Consider the following 26,720-nt stretch of genomic DNA (forward strand, 5'->3'; position numbering starts at 1 on the left):
CTGACATTAACAATTGTCTAAATAACAAGGAAAGCAATCTGAAGAAATAAAAAATATATACCCCCTGATGTGCACTTTTGCTATAGTATAACCTTTGTATAAAATAAATGGAGAAAATAAATCCTGATCAGAAAGTTTGTAAGCTCTCATATCAGTAAGTAGAGAATGTACTTCCAATCTATTGTATATTGTTTGTTTTTCTACTCTTTTTGCTGCCCTCTATAAAACAAAGTGTCTTAAACAAAAATCTTTGTTTAATTCTGACTGGACTACACTACTACTCTCTTCTAGGACTCACTGATGAATGAAAGAAAGTTGTGGCTGGGCACCAGGGTCCCATGCCTGTAATCCTGGAGATCTGAGGCCTGCAGTTCAAAACCAGCCCTGGGCAGGAAAGTCCATGAGAATCTTATCTCCAATTAAACACCAAAAAGTAAGAAGTGGAGGTATGGTTCTAGTGGTAGAGCACTGCCTTGGGCAAAAAAATCACAGAGATAGATCCCAGACCCTGAGTTCAAGCCCTAGTACCAACATACAAACATACACACACACACTCACACACACAAAGTTGTAGATGTTGCTAGCAGCATACAAAGTCATGGTGAGCCTATGGATTTATTTGGAACAATTCTCACTGAGGATGGAAGTCAGCTTCACTCTGTGAGACGGTCAAGGAATGTGGACCTTGGAATATAATGCTGAGCCTCGTCTTTCAATCCAGTGAGCTTTGGATCTTGACTTTTTTGGTTCGGACAGGGAGAGGCTGCAGAACTGTTGCAAAGAAGAAATAAATCTGCTATGTCCTAGGTGAAAGTACAGAAATACTATGTCTTTCACATATATGTACTATTATTAAAATACATTTATTTTATTAACAAACAAAAATCTATTTAAAGGCATTGCTTAAGTCAAAGTAGCTTTGTCATGTGTTTTCTCAATTAGCTGATAATAAAGCACAAGCATTATATAATGTGGAACTCTGTGTAGTTTAAAAAATATTAAAATGAATTGCATAAAAAATTGCAGAAAAATTATCATACTTTTGATCATTGATGGTTGGAATAGAGCTATTTTATCAAGTATTTATTGGTAAGACAATATTAGTCCATCAATAACAAATAATAAAGTCAGAATAATAGTAAGCTAAGGAAGCAAATCAATGATAGAGAACTTGCTTAGCATGCATGAGGTCCCAGGATGCATCTTTAGCACTGACTAAATAATAGTAGTAGTGAAGGAGGAGGAGGAGGAAGAGGAGGAAGAAAAGAAGAGTTCATCATTGTTAACACCAACATCTTCACAGACAACTGTCAATGTGACTGGGTATTACTATATGAGTTTCTTCACTTATAAGTCATATCATAATAGAGGCTTAACTGTATTTTGTGAATTCTCTGTGTGCTTACAATCTGTTAACATGCTATGCTTATTTCTATTCAACTATGTGCTCTCTCTCTCTTTCTTTCTCTCTCTCTCTCTCTCTCTCTCACACACACACACACACAGAGGACAATAGTTCATCACTTCAGAGGCTGGGAAAGTAGCTCAGTGGTAGAGTGCTTGCCTTGCATGCATGAGGCCCTGGGTTCGATTCCTCAGCACCACATAAGCAGAAAAAGCCAGAAGTGGTGGTAGAGTGCTAGCCTGGAGCTGAAGAGCTGAGGGACAGCGCCCAGGCCCTGAGTTCAGGCCACATGACCAGCAAAAAAAAAAAAAAGTTTTTAAAAAAATAGTTCATCACTTCATAAGGACAATACTAAGGAAGTTAAGAATTGTAGATTATATCAAAGATAAGATTACTTAGGTCCCTGTGATGAGTCACCCTGAGTAAGCAAGTAACGCCTACTTGGGAGTTCTCTACCTGCCAGTCTCTACTCCGCTCCCTCCTAGCAGCTTCCCTGAATTCCAGGTAGTGATCAAATGTTTATGTTGTGTCCCTTCCCTCCCAGTAATATGAGCTGCTAATGATTTCTTTTTAGTGAAAGAATTCAACTGTGCATTTGAAAGCATTAACAATAATACATGTGATGCCAGATGGATTCCCTTCTGAGTCGGTAGTAGACAAAAGTAGAAAAGAAACTTTAGGAGCTATTTGTTAGGTTTTTAAAATAGGTTGCCGAGTAAGAACAGCACCAGCACGCACGTAGTATTCAGGTAAGGGGTAGGTTTATTCAGTAGACCTGCTGGGACCAGGCAAGGTTGGCACTCCACGTGGCTGGGAAAGGCCTGGGAATGAGAGAGAGCTGGGAAGAGAGGAAAGAGAGAGAGAAAAGAGCCAGAAAAGAGTAGAGAGAGGGGTAAGAACAGTAGCACTCACGTGGTATTCAGGTAAGGGGTAGACCTGCTGAGACCAGGCAAGGTTGGCACTCCACGTGGCTGGGAAAGAGAGAGAGCAAGAAAAGAACAGAGAGAGAGCTAGAATAGAACAGAGAGAGCAAGAAAAGAGCAGCAAGAGAGAGAGAGCTAGAAAAATGAACAGAGAGGGCGTCTGGGCCTGGGCTAGGCCTTATCTAGGGTATGGGCGGGGAAAGGTGTGGCCATATCAAATTCAGATGTGACCTCAGCGGATGCAGATGTGACCTCTTCCAGGTGTCTCAGTTGCCTAGGTAACGCAGGTACTGGGTGGAGACTTTGCTGCGAGGAGGGTGGAGTCTGCTTGCCATCCAGGGGCGGACCTTACACTATTCAGGAGTGGCAGTTTTCACATAAAGAATAAATTGATAGGAATAGATTTTTTAGTAAGGGAAAAATATATTCAGGTGGGACAAGTTCCTAGTGTCACTCAGTTAATGAGGATTAGGTAAAACCAAAGCTTCCTGTATTGGGACAATTTTTTTTCCTTCCCCATACTTGGGGTCGGCTGAACAAGATTTAAATGTGTTAGGTTTTTAAAAAGAGGTTGCCGAGTAAGAACTGCACCAGCACTCACGTGGTATTCAGATAAGGGGTAGGTTTATTCAGTAGACCTGTTGGGACCAGGCAAGGTTGGCACTCCACGTGGCTGGGAAAAGCCTGGGAATGAGAGAGAGCTGGGAAAGAGAGAGGGAGCAGAGAGAGCTAGAAAGGAACAGAGAGAGAGAGCTAGAAAAGAAGAGCAAGAGAGCGCCTGGGCCTGGGCTAGGCCTTATGTAGGGTATGGGCGGGGAAAGGTGTGGCCATATCAGGTTAAGATGTGACCTCAGTGGATGCAGATGTGACCTCTTCCAGGTGTCCCAGTTGCCTAGGTAACGCAGGTACTGGGTGGAGACTTTGCTGCGAGGAGGGTGGAGTCTGCTTGCCATCCAGGAGCGGACCTTACAAAATGTTTCTGCTTTCTGATTGGATAGGCACTCACAGTCTGAAATAGCCCACCAGTAAACCATGCAAGGGATTTTCCTCCTCTTAAACTAGGTGAACTAGGTGCTGGTGCAGTGGTGGAAGGTAACATAAGTTCTGGGCCTCTGTAGGCCCTGTGTGCTCTCTAGCCTCATTTGTGTTTGGCCTCAGGTGTATCAATTCCATTGAAGAATCCATCAACCTATGTCATAATGGATGGTTTCAGACATGTGATCACTCGGGGTCACTACCTGGACTCGGTGGCACCCCAGAAACTTCTTCTTTCTACAAAAGTACTTTTAAAATATAATTTTACTGTTATTATTAAGATACTGTAGAGTTTGTGAGCTTAAATAACATGCAAACTGATAAATAGAATGGATACATACTTGATCCTTGAAAACTTCAATCACTGGTGGGTTTGCATTAGGCCATATTCTCTGTTCCCAAGAATGGCTTCTTAGCCACCCAAGTTTCCATTTTTTAGCACCTTGAACCCCATTCAAATCCTTTCTACCACCCTGATCTTCTATCATCATCGTGCCCTTGATCTAGCAGGAATGCAACATGGATGAGGAGAAAAGTGGTTAGGTATGTTTTCTGAAATCTCAGGTCCAAGCCTCGGCTGGTGTTCCTATCTTAGGCTGGTAGTATAGCCTTTTAATTAGCTACTTGGTGGGCCTAAGTCTCTCACCACACCATACAAGCCCCTCTTTGGGGCTCCTATCTCCCTTTAGTTGAAGTGGCAGGCCCATAAGAAGGCCAGGCCCTTCCAGTCAGCTTCCACATTTCAATCTGGTATATTAATTTAGTGGTAGAGGGAGAACTTGGCAGTGGGTGGGATTTGTATGCTGGGACACAGGGTTTCTTACCTGCCTTATGAAAATTTGTGCATACAAGAGCTCTCAAGTAATGATGTACAATGTTTCTTTTTTTCTTTTTTGATAGTAAGAATGAATTCTCAAAAATAGATGAGATAGCAAAGTAAAAACTGAGTATACTACTTATGTTTTATTAACAAATAAGTTCCATAATGTCAGCGATAGTCCATAGGTTAGCCTATTTGTGGCAGAATTAGAAAGATATTATGCATCTTAGTTTTATTTTTATTTTTAATATTACTTTCTAGTTTTAGAGTAGAGGAAACATGTAGAAAAAAAATAAGTGAAAGAAAGCTGGGTGCCAGTGGCTCATACCTGTAATCCTAGCTACTTAGGAGGGTGAAATTAGAAGATGGAGGTTTGAAACTAGCCAGGGTAGGAGAATCTTTGAGACTTTTATTTCCAATTAACTAGCAGGAAACCAGAAATTGCTCTGTGTCTCAAAGTGGTGAAGTGCTATCCTTGAACACAAAAGCTTAGAGACAGCACCCAGGTCCTGAGATCAAGCCCCACAATCAACAAAATAATAGTAATAGTAAGTAGAAGAGTTGAATGGTCTGTTTCAAAAAAAGTCCAATAGAACACATAGTGGCTAAGTTGTAGGAAATGAATGTGACAGGAATTTAACATTTTTTTAAAGAATTGAAATACATCCTGTGATGTATACAGCAAAACATTTTGTCATGACTGATGCTAAACCTAAATGTAATTCTAGAAGTGATGTTATTTTTAAACAAATAGTGGATACACAGAACCTCACAAAAGTGAGAGAAGTTTTTCATAGCTTTCATGGTAGTCTTTCTTAAAGCATGACTAACCTAGATATGCAGCTTATGGCTCTCTGAATACACAGGTATAATGGTATAGTTGTGACCACATTATAACCTCACTGCCTATAAAAGACTGAATTAGAAGGTGGGCAACAATAGCTCAAGCCTGTAATCCTAGATACTCAGAAGGTTGAGTTCTGAGGATCAAAGCCAGCCTGAGCAGGAAAGTCTGTAAGAGTCTTATCTCCAATAAATCACCAGAAAACTGAAAGTGGAGCTGTGGCTCAAGTGGTAAAGCGCTAGCCTTGAGCTGAAGAGCCCAGGTCCAGAATTTAATTCCCATGATTGACCAAAAAAAAAAAGAAGAGAAGAAGGGGGAGGAGGAGGAGAAGGAGGAGGAGGAGAGGAAGAAGAAAGACGGGATTAGAGTTAAATACATGGTCCAGTAAGCCTTATCCAAAGGCTTTGCTAAGTCTGATATTATCATTCAAGTGAATAGGAACCAAGACACCAGTTGAGGATTAGCCTGTTTCAGCCCTCCAATTTCTAACTTCTCATTGTTTCCCTAATTATATGGCAAAAGTACACTTATCACCTAAATTCAGTACATTCTTAGATGTGGGACTTCAGAAAAATTTCCTTTATAATCAAGATAAAGAATAAAGCTTGTTATTATTATTGTTTAGAAGTGTCCATTGAAACAATGATGTTGGTCAGTGCTGATTGCAAGCGAAGTAAGCCTAGTACTAAAGTGTGAGCTGAGAGAAAAAATAAACACAGAATTAAAATTTTTAAAGTTAATTGTTTGTTTGTTTGTTTTGGGGGGGTGGGTTTTTTTCAGACTATATGACTAAAAATCAACTTGTTTACATTGAGGACTAATCTCAGACAAAATCATTCTTTCCCTGACATGGAGACAGGGATTTCAGATGGATATTTCCCCTAGTTACTGAATTTCTATAAACTGGCAATGTACTTAGTGACTTTGGGCAACTAACATGCTACATTCGTTGAACAGTTCTTTATATGGGACATCTGCTTCCAGTAATGGTGGAGTAGGTGTATATATCAATATTGATACTGAGAAAAAATCTAGAAAATCTGGAAAAGTATTTTTTAACTTTAAAAATATCAGAGAGATACAGGATTTGCGTGAACAACTTGAGGATACTCAAAGAGAAAGGGAGGAATGGCGTGAGCAGGCTGAGAACACTCAAAGAGAACTGCAGGAATCCCACGAACGGCAGGAAGCTAATCAAAGAGTAATACAGGAATTGAGAGACCAGGTAGAGAATACACAAAGATCACTAAAGGCATTCATGGAATCCATTAACAAAGAACTGAAGGAAGTCAGGGAGACCACAAAGGGAATGCTGAATGGAACCCAACAGAAGGAATGGGAGTCCAAAGAAACCATAACCAATCAACTAAGTGATTTGAGAACAAACACTGAACACCAAATTAAGGAAGTAAAGAAATTCATACAAGACCTAAAACAGAGCTTCAACAAAGAACTTGAAGCCATCAAAGCTGACCAATTAGAAGGAAAAGAGATAAAAAACAAAGTAGAGAGTCTTGCAGAAGATTGAATCTCAGGGATTGAAGACAGCCTAGATATTATAGAGAAAGAACATACAACCATTCAAGACAAGTCCAAGAAATATGATAGATCTATCCAACACCTGGAAGACACCATCAGAAGGCCTAATCTAAGGATAATGGGTGTAGAGGAGCACCAAGAAACAGAAGTTAATGGTCTAGGAAATTTGTTTAACAGGATCCTAGCAGAGAACTTCCCAAACATACAAAAAGATAGGCCTATTCAGATACAAGAAGCTTTTAGAACCCCAAATAGACCAGACCAGAATAGGACATCCCACCGTCACATTATAATCCACACAGGATCAACTCAGAACAAGGAAAAGATCCTTAAAGCTGTCAAGGAGAAAAGGTTAATCACCTATAAAGGGAAACCAATTAGAATCACCTCAGATTTCTCAGCAGAGACAATCAAAGCAAGAAGAGCCTGGAATGATGTATGCCATGCCCTAAAAACAAACAACTATCAACCAAGAATACTGTACCCAGCTAAACTCTCCTTCATAACTGAAGGCCAAATAAAAACCTTCCATAGCAAAGAAAAATTGAAACAATACATCTCCACCAAACCAGCCCTACAAAAGATTCTTAAAGATGTCCTACACATAGAAAACCAACAAGACCGCAATAAAGGCCAAGAAACTGCACCCAAACTGAGAATCCAAGAACCATAGGAAGAACCCAGTTTTTACAGCCCCCAAGAAGGTGGATAATATAGCAGGAATTCCCAAATACCTCTCAGTCCTATCTCTTAACGTTAATGGACTGAACTCTCCAATTAAGCGACATAGACTGTCTAGTTGGATTAAAAAACAAGACCCTTCTATCTGCTGCCTGCAGGAGTCACATCTTGCCCGTAAAAACAAACACATTTTCAATGTTAAAGGCTGGAACAAAATCTACCAAGCAAACGGCCCCCATAAACAGGCGGGAGTTGCAATCCTAATATCAGATAAAATAGACTTCAAATTAAAATTTGTGAGAAGAGATAAAGAAGGTCGCTACATACTAATTAAAGGATCTCTCCTTCAGGAGGATATTGCAATTCTAAATATCTATTCGCCAAACAATGGAGCACCCAAATTTATCAAAGAAACACTACTTTCCCTCAAATCCCATATAGATCCAAAGACATTAATCGTTGGGGATTTTAACACACCACTCTCCCCACTAGATAGATCAACTCGGCAAAAACTCAACAGAGAAACCGCAGATCTAAACAGCTGCATAGATCAACTAGACTTAACAGACATTTACCGAACATTTCACCCAGCAGCATCAGAATACACGTTTTTCTCAGCAGCACATGGAACGTTTTCTAAAATAGACCACATTTTAGGCCACAAAGCAAACTTGTCTAAATTCAGAAACATTGAACTTATACCTTGCATCCTCTCTGACCACAAGGGAATAAAATTAGAACTCAACACCAAAAGCCACCAAAGAAAGTCCGGCATCACGTGGAGGCTGAACAACACACTGCTGAATCATGAGTGGGTCATGGAAGAGATTAGAAAGGAAATTCAAATGTTCATGCTATTCAACAAAAATGAACACACAAAATACCAGCTCCTCTGGGACACAGCAAAGGCAGTACTCAGAGGCAAGTTTATAGCTCTGAGCTCCTACATCAACAAATTGGAGAGATCTGAAACTAACAATTTAATGACACATCTAAACCTCCTTGAAAAAGAGCAGCAAGATAAACCCCAATCCAGTAGACGGAAAGAAATAATCAAAATTAAATCAGAATTAAATGAATTAGAATCCAAAAAAACTATAGAAAGAATCAACAAAACAAAGAGTTGGTTCTTTGAAAAACTTAACAAAATTGACAGACCCTTAGCAAATCTTATCAGAAAAAGAAGAGAACACACCCAAATTAATAAACTCAGAGATGAGAATGGAAACATCACCACGGAAACAACCAAGATTCAGAACATTATAAGGGAATACTTCTCAAAACTTTATGCTAATAAGTTTGAGAACTTGACAGAAATGGACCTTTTCCTAGCAAATATTGACATGCCAAAACTAAACCAAGATGAGTTAAACTATCTTAACAGGCCCATATCAAGCACTGAAATAGAAACAGCAATAAGAGACCTCCCAGCTAAGAAAAGTCCAGGACCAGATGGTTTTACAGCGGAATTTTACAAGGCCTTCAAAGCAGAGCTCACACCAATACTCCTCCAACTCTCCAATGAAATTGAAAGAGAAAGCTCACTACCGAACACATTCTATGAAACCATCATAACCCTCATCCCAAAACCAGGCAGGGACTCATCAAAGAAAGAGAACTATAGACCCATTTCTTTGATGAACATTGATGCAAAACTTCTCAACAAAATTTTGGCCAATTGACTTCAACAATTCATCCAAAAAATCATACACCATGATCAAACAGGATTCATTTCAGGGATGCAAAGCTGGTTCAATATACGCAAATCAATTAATATTATTCATCACATCAACAGGAGCAAGAATAAGAACCACATGGTTATCTCAATAGATGCAGAAAAAGCATTCGACAAGATCCAACACCCCTTCATGATGAAGGTTTTTGAAAAATTAGGAATCCATGGAACATTCCTCAATACAATAAAGGCTGCATTATACAGCCAGCATTATACTCAATGGTGAAAAACTAAAGCCATTTCCTCTTACCTCAGGAACAAGACAAGGATGCCCACTCTCTCCACTTCTCTTCAATCTAGTATTAGAATGCCTAGCTACAGCAATAAGACAAGATGCAGACATAAAGGGGATCCAAATAGGGAAAGAAGAAATAAAACTCTCCCTCTTTGCAGATGACATGATCTTGTATTTAAAGAATCCCATAGACTCCACTCCCAAATTACTCAAGCTGATTCAAAACTTTGGCAAAGTAGCAGGTTATAAAATTAACCCCCAAAAATCAATGGCTTTTCTGTATGCCAACAATGAGAAAAGTGTGGCTGAAATTAGGAAAGCTAAGTTGAACACATAGAGCAATGATTAGCACATTGGAGAACACTTAGCTAAGAATTGGTGAAAATCATATAAAATAGGGAAACTGTGAAATAGACCTTCTCCAATGCCTCATAGTCGTTGAAAAAGTCTGCGCATTCTGTGACAGAGGGAGACTAAGCAAATAGTGCTTCAACTCTATCCACAGTGTAAAACAGCTTTTACTGGTGGTTTATGAAAATTGTATTTTAGAAAGCAGTCAAGTAGCTGGGTACTGGTGGCTCATGCCTGTAATCCTAACTACTCAGAAAGCTGAGATCTGAGGATCGTGGTTCAAAGCTAGCCTGGGCAAAAAAAAAAAAAAAAAAAAAAAAAAAGCCATGAAACTCTTATCTCCAATAAACTACTCAAAAACTGGAAGTGGTGCTATGGCTGAAGTGGTAGAGGGCTAGCCTTGAGCTGAAGAGCTGAGGGACAGTATCCAGGCCCAGAGTTCATGACCGACAAAAATAAAAGCAGTCAAGTAAGTTTTTGACAGGCCAAGATACAAAAGGAATGAGAATGTGGAGATGCCAACTCGTACTATCTATTACCTTTGACGAATTCCTTTCTTCTCTCAGAACTATAAAAGAATATACATTCTTCCCTCCTCATGCTATTTTTTTTTCTTTTTTTCCAAAATTTTTATTGTGATTAAGTGGTTCCATAATTTCCCAAATTTCACAGTATTGTGGGATAGTGATGCTTAGTTAAAGTCACAAACACATTCTAACTTTCATGGAGCAAATTGTCTATCATGGTCTATAACATTTATGAGTTCTATGAGCTTTGCAATACAGCTGTTTCTTCCAAAGAAATGTACATATCATGCTATTTTTAATTTACTTTAAAAAATATCACTGGATTGTATGAGCTAGTCTCAAAATGGTAGGCTCAAATATACCCCCTGACACAGATTTCTTAATAAATGTACAATTTATTAGAGATGTATATAAATGACAAGTATAATCATATGGTTATGCAAATAACTAATTGGTATTTATGAAGAAAAATTGTGTATAACTTGTAACCTCAGGAATGTATAGTCGAATGCATTTAATTAGACTATTCCTATTAGGAAAAGTCTTAATGAACAAAATGGTCAATAATTTTGCTTGATGTGTTCATTGACTAGTTAAATTATAATTTATAATTTATTATAATTATAATAATGATCCCATGAGACTTAGAGCACAGCCTTTTATTAAAAAATAAGGCCAGGGAAACAATCCTTAAGAGAAAGAACAGTGCTGGAGGAATATCAATACCAAATTTCAAACTCTACTATAAAGCCATAGTAATCGAACAGACCTCAGGACCAATGGAATAGAATTGAAAACCCAGAAACGAACCCACAGATCTGTAGCCATCTAATCTTCCATAAGGGAGCTAAAAAAAATAGAATGGAAGAAAGACAACTTCTTCAGTAAATGGTGCTGGCAAAATTGGTTACTCACTTGTAGAAAAGTAAAGCTAGATCCTTATATATCACCCTGCACCAGAATCAACTCCAAATGGATCAAAGACCTCGGAGTCAAAGCAGACACTCTGAAAACATTACAGAATGGAATAGGAGAAACCCTAGGTCTCCTTGGCACAGGCTGAAATTTTCTTAATAGAGCCCCAGAAACACAAAAAATCAAAGAAAGGTTAGACAAATGGGATTGCATGAAATTGCAGAGCTTCTGCATGGCAAAGGACATAGCTAGAAAGATCAATAGAAATCCCACAGATTGGGAGAAGATCTTCACTAGCCATACAATGGACAAAGGTCTCATATCTAAAATATACCTGGAACACAAAAAATTAAATTCCCCAACAACAAATCTTCAAAGAAACAACTGCCCAATAAATAAGTGGACTAAAGACTTACAGAGAAACTTCTCTGAAGAGGAAAGATGGATGGCTAATAGACACATGAAGAAATGTTCAACCTCCCTAGTCACAAAAGAAACGCAAATCAAACCAACATTGAGATACAACCTCACCCTAGTTAGAATGGCTATAATCAAGAACTCTAATAGCAACAGATGCTGGGGGGGATGTGGCCAGAAGAGAACCCTACTGCATTGTTGGTGGGAGTGTAAACTTGTTCAACCACTTTGGAAAGCAGTATGGAGGTTCCTCAAAAGACTCTACATAGAGCTCCCCTATGACCCAGCAATCCCAATTTTGGGCATTTACTCAAATGATCACAGACAAGACCATACTAAAGCTACCAGCACAACTATGTTTATTGCAGCATTATTTACCATAGCTAAGATATGGAACCAACCCAGATACCCCTCAGTAGATTAATGGATCAAGAAAATGTGGTATATATACACAATGCAATTCTATGCCTCCATCAGAAAGAATGACATTGCTCCATTAGTTAGGAAATGGAAAGACTTGGAAAAAATTCTATTAAGTAAGCCAGGCCCAAAGAAACATAGGTCCCATGGTTTCCCTTATTTGTAATAACTAGTGTTATTACAAGCAGACAAGCAGAAATGGTCAGATAAATTGATGATAGGTGAAATGAACCCCAAGACAAGAACTCAGACGGTTTTTCTTTCTTGCTATTGTTAACATATTTATAAGGTGATTTCTTTGTTGCTTTGTATGTCCCTCCCCCACTGTATAACCTCTGATTTCACTGTATTTGATGTTGGTGAAAACAAATGTTGGAAAAAACAAATCGTTTAAATAGGGATACAGGTGGACCCATTGCAACAATGAGATGTAGAAGATGTTATGCTGAAAAACTAACATTACAACTTTGGTGGGGGGTGCAGGGATGTTAAGGGGAAACAAAGGAGGAGGCAACAATGCTTGATAAGAAATGTACTCATTACCTTGCTCATGTAATTGTAACCCCTCTGTATGGTATTTTCACAATAAAAAACTTATTAATATTTAAAAAATAAGGCCACATTAAAAAGATGCATTAATGAGAAAAAATTGTTATAGATTAAAACACTAGATCATAACCAATAAATTACTTACAATATCATATTTTTCCTCTGAAATATTATATACAAAAACATTGAGTTCCAACCAGCCCAGAGAAACTTGAGAATAGTGACTGTGTTTTACTCTTCATTGTGAGGGGAAGAATTTTTAGGGGTCTCTTTGCAAACCTTTGGACTTTCAGGCTCTGGGTAATCTCTTCATTGTTAGTGAATATGTAAATGGATATGGATTTTCTATGTATCCCATTTTTTAGGTTCCCGTTGCAAATAACTGGAGCAATATGATTGGTGTATCTGTAGCTTTCCTTATTTTTTAAAGACACTTAAAACGCACAAATCTCAAAACACATGCAGATATCCTGTGATATTCCCCAAGTAAACAGGCAATATCTCTAAGTTTCTCACTGTTACTTTTACATGGTATTAGGAAGATGTTATAGGAACACAAAGATAAGTTATGTCCAGAGACTGAACTAACAAAGAAATAAATGCCAGGATTTAGAATTGAAAAGGGACTCTGCATTATGCCCCATATATATATTCCCTTAAAATTTCTCAGTGACACTACAAGGAAATAGTCAAGTCTGAATACTTCAGTAGAGACATGCAAACATTTTAGAGTGAATATTAGTAGTCTCTACTTCTCAAGACACAAAAGCATGGAGACATTTGGTATGTGAGAATATAATTAGCTATACAAATTTTTACTATGTGGTCTTTTACTGGCTGCCTACCAACTTCTGTCTCTCAATGGCCAAAACTTATGCCATGGAAAATGTGTTCTCTAAATTTCAGAAGACTTTTGTTTAATCCCTTCAACACCTCTTGTAAAAAAAAGAAGTTTCTACACACCAGTCTGGAAGTGTTGGGAGAAGCTACAGTTTCAGAATCAATTGGTTATAGATAGGGGGAAAACATGGCACTAGTGGTTTTGATGAAGTTATAGCTAGTTAACTGTGAGATGACAAACTCTCAAGACATACAAAAGATGGCCTAATATAGAAGCCTATGGTACTAGGCAAGAATCAGAATGGAAAGTACATGTTATTGACTGAATCAGGACAGACAAAAAATGACAAATAAAATAGAAAACAAAAATATGGGTGAAAAGGAATTTTCTGATCTGCCCTATGATGAAATAACTTCTATTAAACTATCCCCTTGCAGAGAACAATGATAAGCAATTGAACAAACAGCAATACTGGAGAGCAAGCCAAGCAGCTGGTCACTGATGGAAAATCATATAGAAAAAGGAAAAGGAGAGTAGAAGATGAACTGGCACTTCTTAAAATTCCTCTATTCATAGCAGCATCGACTCCTACTCTGATCACATCGAGACTAAACAGAATATGCTTACTCTAACTCTGTCTACAGTTTTGATTTACTTTTCAGGGATTTTTGGAAATTGTATTTTAAGAAGCAGAGAAGCTTCTTGAGACACTAGATTAAGAAAAATAAGAAGAGTAGACGAGTGCAGCATGCCCTTGTGTTTGTTCTTGAGGTTTTGTCTGATTTCTATGACTAGATTTCTGTGCATAGAGGCTCAAGAATAAATTAAAATGCTGAGAAGAGTGTCCGCAGTTTCCCATGGCTGGAGAGGCAAAAACTAGAGTTCAGGGTCCACCACAGACAAAAAAGCAAGGTAAATAAATACTGTAAGATTTCAATGAAGACCTCCAGATAAACAGGTAACAGAAAGAAGGCAGCATTCACAAAGTCTGAAATCTGGAAGTGGCGCTGTAGCTCAAGTGGTAGCACGCTTGCCTTGAGCTGAAGAGCTGAGGGACAGCGCCCAGGCCCAGAGTTCAAGCCCCACGACCAACAAAAAAAAAACAAAGTCTGAAATCTAACCAGGACACAACTCAATATGGGATCTGTTTGTACTCAGCCAGGATGAAGAAAACTCAGTCTTCTTTGTAAGAAATCCACATAATTCACTGGGTTTCAGTGACTGATGCTTGTAATCCTAGCTACTCAGGGTTGTGATTTGAAGCCATTCTGTGCAGAAAATCCTCAAGAATCTATTTTACAAAATAAAAAGTAAAAAAAAAAAAATCAGAGGCTGGAGGTGTCGCTCGTGTATAGGATTTCAGCCAAGCAAATGAAAAGTACTTAGTTTAAATCCTAGTACCTGCAAGAAAGAAATCATTGGTGACTGTGCTTTACCAGAGCTGTTTTTAATGATGTTACTCAAGAATGTTTTCTTTCCAGATGATGATTGAGAAGTTAATTAAAAAAATGGTGCCAGGTACCACAACAGTAACAGAACTTTGCATTTTTCTGGGGTCTTGTTTTTTTATCTTTTTTTTCTTTTTATTAATGGATGTGCTGGATATCTAATTTTGTTCAGATGACTGCAGAACCTGGAAAAGCTGTTGCTGCTATTGATGCATAACATACTGCTATTATTGTTTTTTATATAAATATAAATATATATATATAATTTGAATTTTTGGAAACTTTAGCTGTGCTGTCAACTTTGGAAAAAGTATCCCAGTTTACCGTGTTGAGTTGGCATTGTACAGAAATTAATAGCCATATTGGTCTAGAAATGTTAAACTTAATTTTTTTCCCTTTGTATAGGGATAAACGTACTGCATTAAATATGTAAAGTCTTATCTACGTGGGTTTGATTACAGAAACTAATAAAGTATTCTCTAAATAATGAAAAAAAAAAGAAATCATTATAATTCAGTGTTAAATCTCATTAGCACTGGCCACTGAGAAAACAAAAATCATTTCCTGAGAGAAGTGACCTGATGTTGGGTTATCCAGTATCAGTAGAGAAATTTCCCTTATGTTTTCTGTAGTATGTTCAAAGTTTCAGGACTTCCATTAAGATCTTTGATCTACTTTGAGTTGTTTTTGTAGAGTAAGAGATAAGGGTCAACTTTTAGTCTCCTGAAGGAGGATACTCACTAGTACCATTTGTTGAAGAAGCTGCCTTTTCTCCAGTGTATGGTTTGGCTTCTTTGTAAAAAGTTAGATAGCTCTAGCTATGTGGATTATGTCTCCTATTTACTTTCACTGCTTTTTGTAACCTTTTGTGGCTGTGCCACAGTGTTTTTATTACTATGGTTCTGCAGTATAATTGTAATAACTGTCATATATTCTCTCTGCTAAGGATTAATTTAACTATTTGGGGCTCTTTTATGAATCTGTATGAATTTTAGGATTAGTGTTTCTATTTCTGTGAAGAATGACATTGGAACTGTCAGGATTGTTTTACTCATCTTATTGGATTTTTGAAAATTCGATCTCCAATGCCATAATATATACTAATTTCTATGAACATTATCTATGATGGTGACATAAAAACATAGAGGATCAAGAGTCTAAAAAGCTGAATTTACCAAAGTTATAGTACATGAGCAATACTCAGAATGGGTTTTCTATGCAGTGGGTTTCCAAGACCATTCTTTCCCTTGGCCAGACAAATAACTTTCTTACCACTTACTTTGTTTTACTAGACACAGTTCTTACTGTGAGTAGTATTTGAGAGACCAGAAAATAAGTCTTATCTGTTTAATGTTCCCTCCCTTCCCACAGATGAGAGAAGACAGACGAGGCTCAGAATTTATATCCTTACATTGGTCCACAAGTCCCAAATGTACAAGAAAAGAAAAGGATGCCCAGCTTGGAATTAGGAACATGGAATGGAAGAGGCAGGATATGAAACAGAACCCAACCTGTGCCTTGTGAGACAGGAGACAGGAAGAGACAGGAAGAATCAGAGTGCCAAGGCAAGACACAGAGTGTAAAGATCAGGGAAGAATGTGGGAAGCTGAGCATACATAAAAACTTAAATTGAGTGCAATTGTGGACAATTAGCTGAAGGCTCCCAGAAGGCTGAAGGCTAATTAGGCAAACTGGTATCAGGATACTTCCTAGATTCTGATCATTTATTATGTAGTCAACTGAGAAGATTCATTCAAATAACCAAGAAACCAAGTATTTTCATTTACTTGGCAAGTATTCATCAATGTTAACTCCGTTACAGAATTGGCTTTTGAAATCTACACTGCACTTAAATGTATAAAATCTAAAATATAATTTGCCAAATTGACAGTCACTAAAGATTTAGAGAAATATTTTTAGTATTGAAAATAGTATCGATGGCTGGGTGCTGGCTCACGCCTATAATCCTAGCTACTCAGGAGGCTGAGATCTGAGGACCGTGGTTCAAAGCAGAACTGGATAGGAAAGTCTGTGATACTCTTTACTCCAGTTAACCACTCCCAAACCAGAAATGGTGCTGTGGCTACAAATGGTAGAGCACCAGCTTTGAGCAGAAGAGCTCAGGGAAAGAATATAGGTCCCTAGTTCAAGCCTCATGACTGATTACAAAAGAAAGGAAGAAAATAATATTGAGTTAAATATTGTAATTTCAATATTCTGAAGCTCTCTCTACATTATATTTTATGAAGTAATCTTTTCCGTTGTTCCCACTAAAAATAAACTAATATTAGAAGAAGTTGTTTTTATTTGTACTTATCATTTCCTAAACTAATCACATGATGGAAACCTTCTCGCTGATGCCCCACTTTTTCCAAATTTGAATTATTAAAACCAAACTTTGCTAATTACATGTATTAACATAGCTCTGTTTGCACTTCGACTTCTTTTAATGTACACAATACATTATAATGCTGAAGGCATTATAATGGCAGTCAATATGAGAATCATTAATAAGCAGTTCTCACAAAACTGCAAAATCTATCTCTAACAACAGTTGGTAAGCATACATAGGAAAGCTTTCGAAGTCTGATCAACGGTTTGATTGTACAGGTACTATTTATTCTCCATTTCAAGAGCAGATCAAATGTCATCAGGAAATTAAAATAAAAAATGCTTTGGTGGAAAGGGTGATGTGACTCAAGCAGACAGCGCCAATACCCAGAGGCCAAGACCCATGACTGATGAAAAAAAATCTCTTGGTGTTTGGAATATACATAATGGGTCTGGAAAAGTTTCATGCTGGACTTACTTGCACGATGGGGATTCAGTCTTGGGGGCATCAAGTATTTGGAGTCATTAAGTTACTTTCCCGAGGGAAAAAGAGTGCTTTGGGGATTAGGTTAGGTTTGTTAAATTGGAATAAAAATGCTAATAAAAGGTGGTATTCAACCAGGCATTAGAGAATAAATCACTGCTTTTGAAGACTAACACTTCTCTGACTTAAAGAAATAGGTAATGTAGACCCATCTTAAATAGAAAGACAGCATTTTATACAATAATGGATGTGTCTTTCATATGAGGTTGGAAAGAAATAATTTAACGAGAAGAAGATATGAAAATTTCTATACATGGGAACAAGGAACAAGGATTTGTAAGGAAAAGGAAAAGGGAATTATGGTAGCAACTACTGACATATTCATATCTTTTCTTTGGATCATATATTTGACACAGCAAATGACAGCCTCCTGGGGAAACAAAGCTGGGAAACATGAGAAGTGATCTGAGCCTGCCTGCAGCTGTCCAGCTGTGCTATGAGAATGTGAATGGATCCTGCATCAAAACCTCCTATGCCCCAGGACCCCGCCTGCTTCTCTATGCACTGTTTGGCTTGGGGGCTGCCCTGGCAGTGTGTGGCAACCTTCTGGTGATGACTTCCATCCTTCACTTCAAGCAACTGCATTCTCCAGCCAATTTCCTCATTGCCTCTCTGGCCTGTGCTGACTTCTTGGTGGGACTGACTGTGATGCCCTTCAGCATGGTTAGGTCTGTGGAGAGCTGCTGGTACTTTGGAGACAGTTTCTGTAGATTCCACTCTTGTTTTGAAGGGTCATTCTGCTATGCTTCTATCTTCCACTTGTGCTTTGTCTCTGTTGATAGATACCTGGCTGTCGCTGACCCCCTCATCTACCCAGTCAGGTTCACTGTGTCTGTCTCTGGTGCTTGCATCACCTTCTCCTGGCTCCTGTCCATCACATACAGCTTTTCCCTTCTTTACACAGGGGCAAATGAAGTTGGGCTGGAGGATCTGGTCAGTGCCCTCACGTGTGTGGGGGGCTGTCAAGTCGCAGTGAATCAAAATTGGGTCCTGATCAATTTTCTACTCTTTCTCATTCCTACTCTTGTGATGATTTCTGTTTACTCCAAGATTTTCCTCATTGCCAGACAACAGGCAAGGAGAATTGAGAGCATGAGCAACCAGACCACAGTGTCCTCAGACAGCTACAAAGACAGGGTAGCCAGGCGGGAGAGGAAAGCAGCCAAGACGCTGGGAATCGCAGTGGTGGCTTTTCTGATTTCATGGCTGCCGTACTTCATTGATTCCATCATTGATGCCTTCCTGGGTTTCATCACCCTACATATGTGTATGAAATACTCGTTTGGGTTGCTTACTACAACTCAGCCATGAACCCTTTGATTTATGCTTTCTTTTATCCTTGGTTTCGAAAAGCCATCAGACTGATTGTCAGTGGCAGGATCTTGCAAGGAGATTCTTCATCCATAAACTTGTTTCCTGAGTAGGCTTTTGTTTTAAGAGAGAGTTCAAATACACATGTTCAAATACACATGTATTCAGGAAAAGAATTAACAAATACATGTGGAAGATCCTCTAATGTAACATTATTGAGCCACATTTCAACTTAGTTCTCAATATTTAAAGTTAGATACAATTTACTTTGGCAGATATAAATTAAATTCTAATCATAATTGAAGCAAGAGGACTTGGAGCCAAACGTTGCTATTTATCTCCATGGTATTGAGCTACTTCATTTTCTCTGTGCTGCCTTATATTTCTAGCTGTTATCCCTTCCTTGTGCATCCTTGAAACAATTTAAAATAATGTAAGTAAAGGATATTCTGTGGAAAATGTTAAAATTCTGATTCATAGCTTTTATAACTTTGTATTCGTTCAACACGTATATATGTGTATATATATATATATATATATATGCATACACATACCTATATATGTGTTGAAAACATATATGTATATTGTCTCTGTTCCTTTGTAATTTTCTTCTAATCTAACAGAAGCTTTAAAAGATACTGATTCTTTGTCCAGAGTAGGTGAGTCTGTACTATGTGATAACTAGGTTTGTGTATTGAAAATGCTATTTCAGAATCCAGAGAAACAGATATATCTGTTAGCTAACATCAGTTCAATTGCTTATAAAGGAATATAGTGTTTGTGTCACAAATAACATTTGTTCATTTAATAATAGTACTTTCTGATGAGTAAGCAAATTCATAGGAAAAATCACACTGAAGTGCAGGAACTTTTTAAGGTACTTCTGTTATTTCAGGCATTTTGTAATTGTCACTCATCATTTTACATTATTCCTAAGCTTATTATTCACTTAGTTTGTGAATTATTCTAAAAATTTATACAAGTTTTCAAACATACATATGATATATTAATTTAAACATGCTTGAATATGGACAAACATTGAGATAAAGAGGTAAATATAAGCTACCACCAAAATAGGAAACATTTTCACTAGCGTCCCAATATTAATTTCTATAGAAAACAGAAATAGGTGGTTTTTGGTAGACAATATGTTGGAAATGAACTACACAACTTGTGCATAAGGACAGCTGGGAAAACCTGCAAGAGAATAAAGGAAGAGGTGACATTCTCCAAAAAGAAATACATTCATTACCTTACATGAAATGGTAATCCCTCTGTACATCATCATTTTAGGGGAAGGGGGGTCCTGTCGTGGGGCCTGAACTCTGGGCCTGGGCGCTGTCCCTCAGCATTTCAGCTCAAGGCTAGCTCTCTACCACTTGAGCCACAGTGCCACTTCTGGCTTCTTTCTTTTTGCTTATGTGGTGCTGAGGAATCGTACCCAGGGCTTCATGCATGCAAGGCAAGCGCTCTACCACTGAGCCACCTTCCCAGCCCCTGTACATCATCTTTATAATAACAATAAAAAGTATTTAATCATATAAAAAGAATACAAAGAAACTGAAATAGTTGTGCATTTCACCATAGATAAGTCCAGTCATGTATTTCAGACATGAATTTCTCTGAGTGGTAAACTAGAGGACAGAATGTTTCTTGAACAAAGTGACTACACTGGGTTATAGGGTAATTTATCTGACTCAATCAGGTGTCGAATTTTAAAAAACAGAACATTATATCTTTGAGAAAGGAGCAGACATATATCAAAATGTCTTTGCTATTTTTATCTAATTTCTGTTTGACATACATCAATATTATTCATGATTCAAATGTTTTCCTCTTTTATGACTAAATGTGCTAAAATAAGAAAAGTTTCTATAGGTATCATATTGTCTCTGATTTTAAAGTAATTACTATACACTCTTCAAGTTTGTGTAGTCTGCAAAAGATTAAAGGTACTCTTGATGTTTTAGTGGCCTCTATTTGTAATTCTTCAGTTCTGTCATTAAAGACCGTTGATTTCTTTCATCTCTATTATTTTCAGCAAGAACAAGTTTTCCTAATCCTGTGCTATGAGGTGTGTAATAGTCATACGTCTTCATTTTAATGACAATGTAGCTAAAAATCAAATCAAGATATCTAGTTAACATTGTAAAGCTTCTGGATTCAAACAAATAACTCATGTATTATCCTTACCATCCAACCATTAGACTGTGATGTAAGAGTCACAAAATATAAGACTACCAATCCATTATGTGATGGCTGCAAGCAGAAACTAATTTTATATAAAATTATCTTGTTCACTGGGCTCTGGTGGCTCATGCCTATAATCCTAGGCTGAGAGCTGAAGATTGTAGTTCAAAGCTAACCTAAGCAGGAAAATCCATGAGACTATTATTTCCCATTCATTTTCAAAAATACCGCAGTAGAGTCATAATAGCTGAAGTGGTAAAACACTAGCCTACCTGGGCAGTGCCCAAGCCCTGAGTGCCCAAGCTCAGGACCAGCATACACACACACACACACACACACGCACACACACACACACACACACACACACACACACACACACACACACACACACCACAATTACTTTGCTCATTTTTAGCTCCTCTTCTCCTTGTAGAATAGAAACAGAAAAAGAGGACAGAGTAAACAGCCATTTTTCCTTTCTAAATTAAGCTTTTTGAGGTTAAACTGGATACCATAAGAGTCAAGGAGGACTGGGGCACTCAGATATTGGCCAAAGATTTTAACTGGAGATGAACAAAATTTAAATAGTCAACTTTCAGAGAGACTTGACAGTGTGAGCTCTGCTTGAGATATAACCAGCATACAAGAAGGGAAGATTTGCTACAGAATATTTATTACCTGTGATTGGTGCAAACATAATATCACATTATTCCTCATTCAGCTCTAAGTATTTTATAGTCCATTAGCACTATTTCTATAAACCACTTGACCAATGCAAATGGATTATGAAATGAATCAAGTTGAGAACTGTTTCTTTTTCATGAACATAAAGTGTTTCACAGATGATTACTCAGACAACTGGCTTGCCTGTAATCAGCACCCATCAATCTTCACTTACTGTTTTAACACTTAGACCCTGCCTTGGGTTTGTTAACACCAACTGTTGATTATTCATAGAATACACAATGTTTCTCCCTTTCCTTTCATTAAGTCTTCTGAGTTTGACACTGCCCTGATCACAGGACATCATTATCACATCCATCCTCATAATGAGGAATATTTCACACTCAGTCACTGGGGAGATGGCCTACTACTTAGTGAACTTTTTAAGTGCGTCTTTGAGGAGGTAACAACCTGTAAGCTAAGGGACAAGTGCAGAAGTGACACTGAAAACTTTAGATGATGCAAGAACTAGAAAAGTTTTCCTGGGTATTGTGTCTTGGTGTTAAAATCACAAATTATTTACTGAAGATGATTTTGTGAACAACATTGGAAAAGAAATATGTATGTCTGGTGATTTCTGCTTTGAACCACATCTGACTTGTTAGAATTTAAAAGTATTTGTCTGTAACGTAAGCAAGCCTCCAGCAGCAGAAACATGAGCAGCAATGCCTCCCAGCCAGGGTTGGAATTTGCTATGACAATGTGAATGGATCCTGTATCAAGTCTCCCTACTTGCCTGGACCCAGGATGATCCTTTACTCAGTGTTTAGCTTAAGGGCTCCTGCTTTGGCTTGAACCATGATCTTGATCAAATCGGTATGATCCTCACAAACTCCTTAGGCTTCATCACAACTGGGTTACTAGGCAACAATGGTAGAGAGTTGCTTTCAAACAGCATAGTCAACCTGAAGTACATGGAAGCTCCAGTTATGCCAACATATATTTAATATCTTTATCTTAAATGGCAGGTTGATGTTCTATTTTTACACTGATATGGGAAAAAATATCTTAACCATCTCCTAATCCACAGCTACTTTATACAATCAAAGGTAGCTATTGTCTATCCTTTCTTAGAACTTCAGGCCTTTCTTTATAGGTCTTCATGCCTTAATCTCCCTCTCCAGCTTCCAAAGTTTATTATGGTACCAATGGCATATCACTCTGGCCCAGGAAAGACTGTGCTTATCAAAACGACTTAGCTCTCAGATTCCCCCACCTTCTCTACTCTACTGGTCATTTTGTAATCAAAACCACATAGATTGTTCTTGGAGAGAATTAAATATCTCATGTGATAGTGGTAGGATAACAGGCCAGGTTCTTGCAATCAATGCAGTTACATTGGACCCTGAAATTACAGTTTGGGTACCTGAATTTCTAAATTTGAATTTCTTAATATTTTATCTTCAAAGTTGAGTTTTTAAAAATAAACTCAAGAAGGGCTATAGATTATGTACTAGATGCTTGAGACTTTGAATCAATTGAGGTTTTGAATTCCATCTTGTCATCTCGTGCCCAAAGATTTAGTCATCTGCTTCTTCAAACCCTGGCATCTTGGACTTCATTCAGATTTTCCCTCCCACCTGCCTTCTGACCACCTGCCTTCCTATCTTTTCTTAGTCTTGGAGCCGGGTATAGGTTGTTGACATCATACCCCAACAGTCAATTCACAGCATACCTATAAGCTACATGGAGTGGAAAATGTCTTTACTCACCAGACCAGATATGAGGTGGACATTATAATCCCATGGACATTGTAATCCCCCAGATGTGTATGGCTGAGGCAGGCCAATAGCAAGAGTTACTGTGTGAGTCAAATCCATCCTCTCTATTTGTTCCAAGCCTCATTGATTCAGCAGGTGGGGAGGAGAACCTGCAGTGGGTGGTTCAGAGAAGGCTGAGCTGCAAGACAGAGGACAGAGGGCTGGAAGAGTCTTTCCTTAACCAGTGAAAAATCTATTAAGAAGTGAAATGTTACCTGAGTGCCACATTCTCATGCTTTAATACTAGCTAATCAAGAGGCTATGACTGATGACAACTGTTCAAAGCCATGACAGAATGTTATGTCCAATTAACTAGTAAAAACTCAGAGGTGGGGGCTGGGAAGGTGGCTCAGTGGTAGAGCGCTTGCCTTGCATGCATGAGGCCCTGGGTTTGATTCCTCAGCACCACATAAGCAAAAAGAAAAAACCCGCAAGTGGCGCTGTGGCTCAAGTGGTAGAACGTTAGCCTTGAGCTGAAGAGCTGAGGGACAGTGCCCAGGCCCAGAGTTCAGGCCCCACAACCAGACTCAAAACAAACAAACAAACAAACAAAAAAAAACTTAGAGGTGGCTAAAGTGGTAGAGTTCAATCCCAGAGCAAAAGAGACAAGCAACAGAACAAGTCACCATGTCCAAACTCCAGTACCTGCACAAAAATAAATAATATAAATAAGAAGTGTGATGCTATGTAGCAAACGACACAGCTTGTCAAATGAGATAGTAAAAACTGTTCAAAGCCATCACAGTCAGACAACTATGAGACAATGTGATGTCCAATTAACCAGTAAAAACACAGAGGTGGAGATGTGGCTAAAGTGGTAGAGCTCAATCCCAGAGCAAAAGAGACAAGCAACAAAACAAAGCACTATGTCCAACCTCCCCAAAATAAATAATAAATAAATAAGAAGTGTGATTCTATGTAGCAAATACCAATGCACAGCTTGTCAACTGAGATAGTAAAAAGAAGAGGCTTGGTATTTTACAACCTTTCATAACATTTCTTTTCCCTTTATTTCTGAACAAAGGCCTCACCCTTTCCTCGTTTTCATTTTATGTCAAGACTTGCAGATTACATAGGCAGTCAGAAAATAGGGATTGGGCAATGTACACTTGCAGCACATTTGGGAATAAATGTCTTCATAATGAAAAGCACAAGTGCTCTACAAAGTAACTGAGCAAAGAAAATCATGTTGTATTGAAGATTCATTAATTGTAATTATGCAAAGTAAGTTTCCTTCCATGATTCACACCTCACACTGTAGGGACTCCTTGGGAGGAATGTATAAAGGGTGAAATGCTTTGGCTGCTTTCTGAAAACATCCTAGAATGCAGGAGCCTATTAATCGGTGGACTTCTCAATATTTATTTACTTGGGATTATCCTTTGCAAAGAAAATGCGTGCAAAAGAAAACAACCAGGTATTGAAATACAATCACTGGAATTATCCAGGTTTATAGATTTCCAGAGAGATGAAATGTCACTATAGATTTTCCTTGCTAAACAGACTATGTGATTAAGGATACAGACTGTAATTTTCTGTGGTTTTCTATGATTTATTAATTACACTGTTCAAAGGGTATAATTTAGGCAATATCTAAAAATAGATAATCAGCTAGTTTGTATGGTATGATTTTTCTTCTTGATTGTTAGAACTCAAAGCAATTATTGTCTACCAAAAGCAAGGGCAGAAATAAGCAAGCTTCCACCAGCAGAAGTATGAGCAGCGATGTCTCCCAGCCAGGGTTGGAGTTCTGCTATGACCATGTGAATGGATCCTGCATCAAGACTCCCTACTTACCTGGGCCAAGGGTGATCCTCTACTCGGTGTTTGGCTTCGGGGCTGTGCTGGCAGTGTGTGGGAACTTCCTGGTGATGACTTCCATCCTTCACTTCAAGCAGCTGCATTCCCCAGCCAATTTCCTCATCGCCTCTCTGGCCTGTGCTGACTTCTTGGTGGGACTGACTGTGATGCCCTTCAGCATGGTCAGGTCTGTAGAGAGCTGCTGGTACTTTGGAGCCCAGTTTTGCACCATTCACAGTTGCTGCGATGTGGCGTTTTGCTACTCGTCTCTCTTCCACCTGTGCTTCATCTCCATCGACAGGTACATCGCCGTCTCGGACCCTCTGATCTATCCCACCAAGTTCACGGTGTCCGTATCAGGAGTTTGTATTGGCGTCTCCTGGATCCTGCCCCTGCTGTACAGCGGCGCCATGTTCTACACAGGCATCAGTGACGAGGGGATGGAAAGCTTGGTAACTGCCCTCAATTGTGTAGGTGGCTGCCAAGTAGTTCTCAATCAGGACTGGGTTTTGGTACATTCTCTGCTGTTTTTCATACCCACCCTTGTTATGATCATTGTCTATACTAAGATTTTTTTGGTAGCTAAACAACAAGCTATAAAAATTGAAAGTACTGTGGGTAGCAGCAAAGCAGAATCATCCTCAGAAAGTTACAAAACCAGAGTGGCCAAGAGGGAGAGAAAAGCAGCCAAAACTCTGGGGGTCACGGTGGTAGCCTTTATGGTCTCGTGGCTACCATATACAATTGATACATTAGTTGATGCTTATATGGGATTCATCACCCCTGCCTTTATTTATGAAATTTGTTGCTGGACTGCCTACTACAACTCAGCCCTGAATCCTTTAGTTTATGCTGTATTTTATCCTTGGTTTCGGAAAGCCATAAAACTTATTTTAAAAGGAGAAATTTTCAAGAGTAGTTCATCAACCATGAATTTATTTTCAGAATAAATGGGAGCACTATTAGGGAATAATTTATTTTCAAATTAAGGGATTTGTGTTTAAGTATAAGAAATTAAAATCGTTTAACTAGGAATACAGGTGGACCCATTGCAACAATGAGATGTACAAGTCATTAGGTCGAAAAACGAACTTTACAACTTTGGTGAGGGGTGGAGGGAAGATCGGGTGGGGGGAGGGGGAGAGTATGGGAAGGGATGGGAAGGGGAAACAAAGAGGAGGCAACAATGCTTGGTAAGAAATATACTCGTTATCTTGCCCATGTAATTGTAACTCCTCTGTACTGTATTCTCACAATAAAAAAAATTATATATATGAAAAAAATTTAAAAAAAGGAAAGAAAGAAATTAAATGTGTAAATGTTTTTAAAATTCTGAATCTTAACCATTTTAAAGAACAGACAATTATAGGGAAATT

The 26,720-nt window shown here is 38.3% G+C and overlaps 2 protein-coding genes across 2 annotated transcripts; both read left to right on the forward strand.

Moving 5' to 3' along the window:
- Positions 1–10,642: 10,642 nt before the first annotated feature.
- LOC122125571 (trace amine-associated receptor 7a-like) lies at positions 10,643–19,004 on the forward strand. The gene is given in 3 exon segments (XM_042700122.1): positions 10,643–10,666; positions 17,927–18,812; positions 18,815–19,004. Coding segments are annotated over 3 exon segments (1,080 nt in total). The 3' UTR covers positions 18,985–19,004.
- A 6,252-nt stretch (positions 19,005–25,256) lies between these two features.
- Positions 25,257–26,294, forward strand: LOC122126163 (trace amine-associated receptor 8b-like). The gene has a single exon (XM_042700821.1). It carries the CDS (start codon positions 25,260–25,262, stop codon positions 26,292–26,294), a length of 1,035 nt encoding a protein of 344 aa, XP_042556755.1. The 5' UTR covers positions 25,257–25,259.
- Positions 26,295–26,720: the final 426 nt, after the last annotated feature.

The sequence above is a fragment of the Dipodomys spectabilis genome, unplaced genomic scaffold, assembly GCF_019054845.1.
Source record: "Dipodomys spectabilis isolate Male_0828 unplaced genomic scaffold, ASM1905484v1 ptg000001l, whole genome shotgun sequence".
NCBI classification, from domain to species: domain Eukaryota; kingdom Metazoa; phylum Chordata; class Mammalia; order Rodentia; family Heteromyidae; genus Dipodomys; species Dipodomys spectabilis.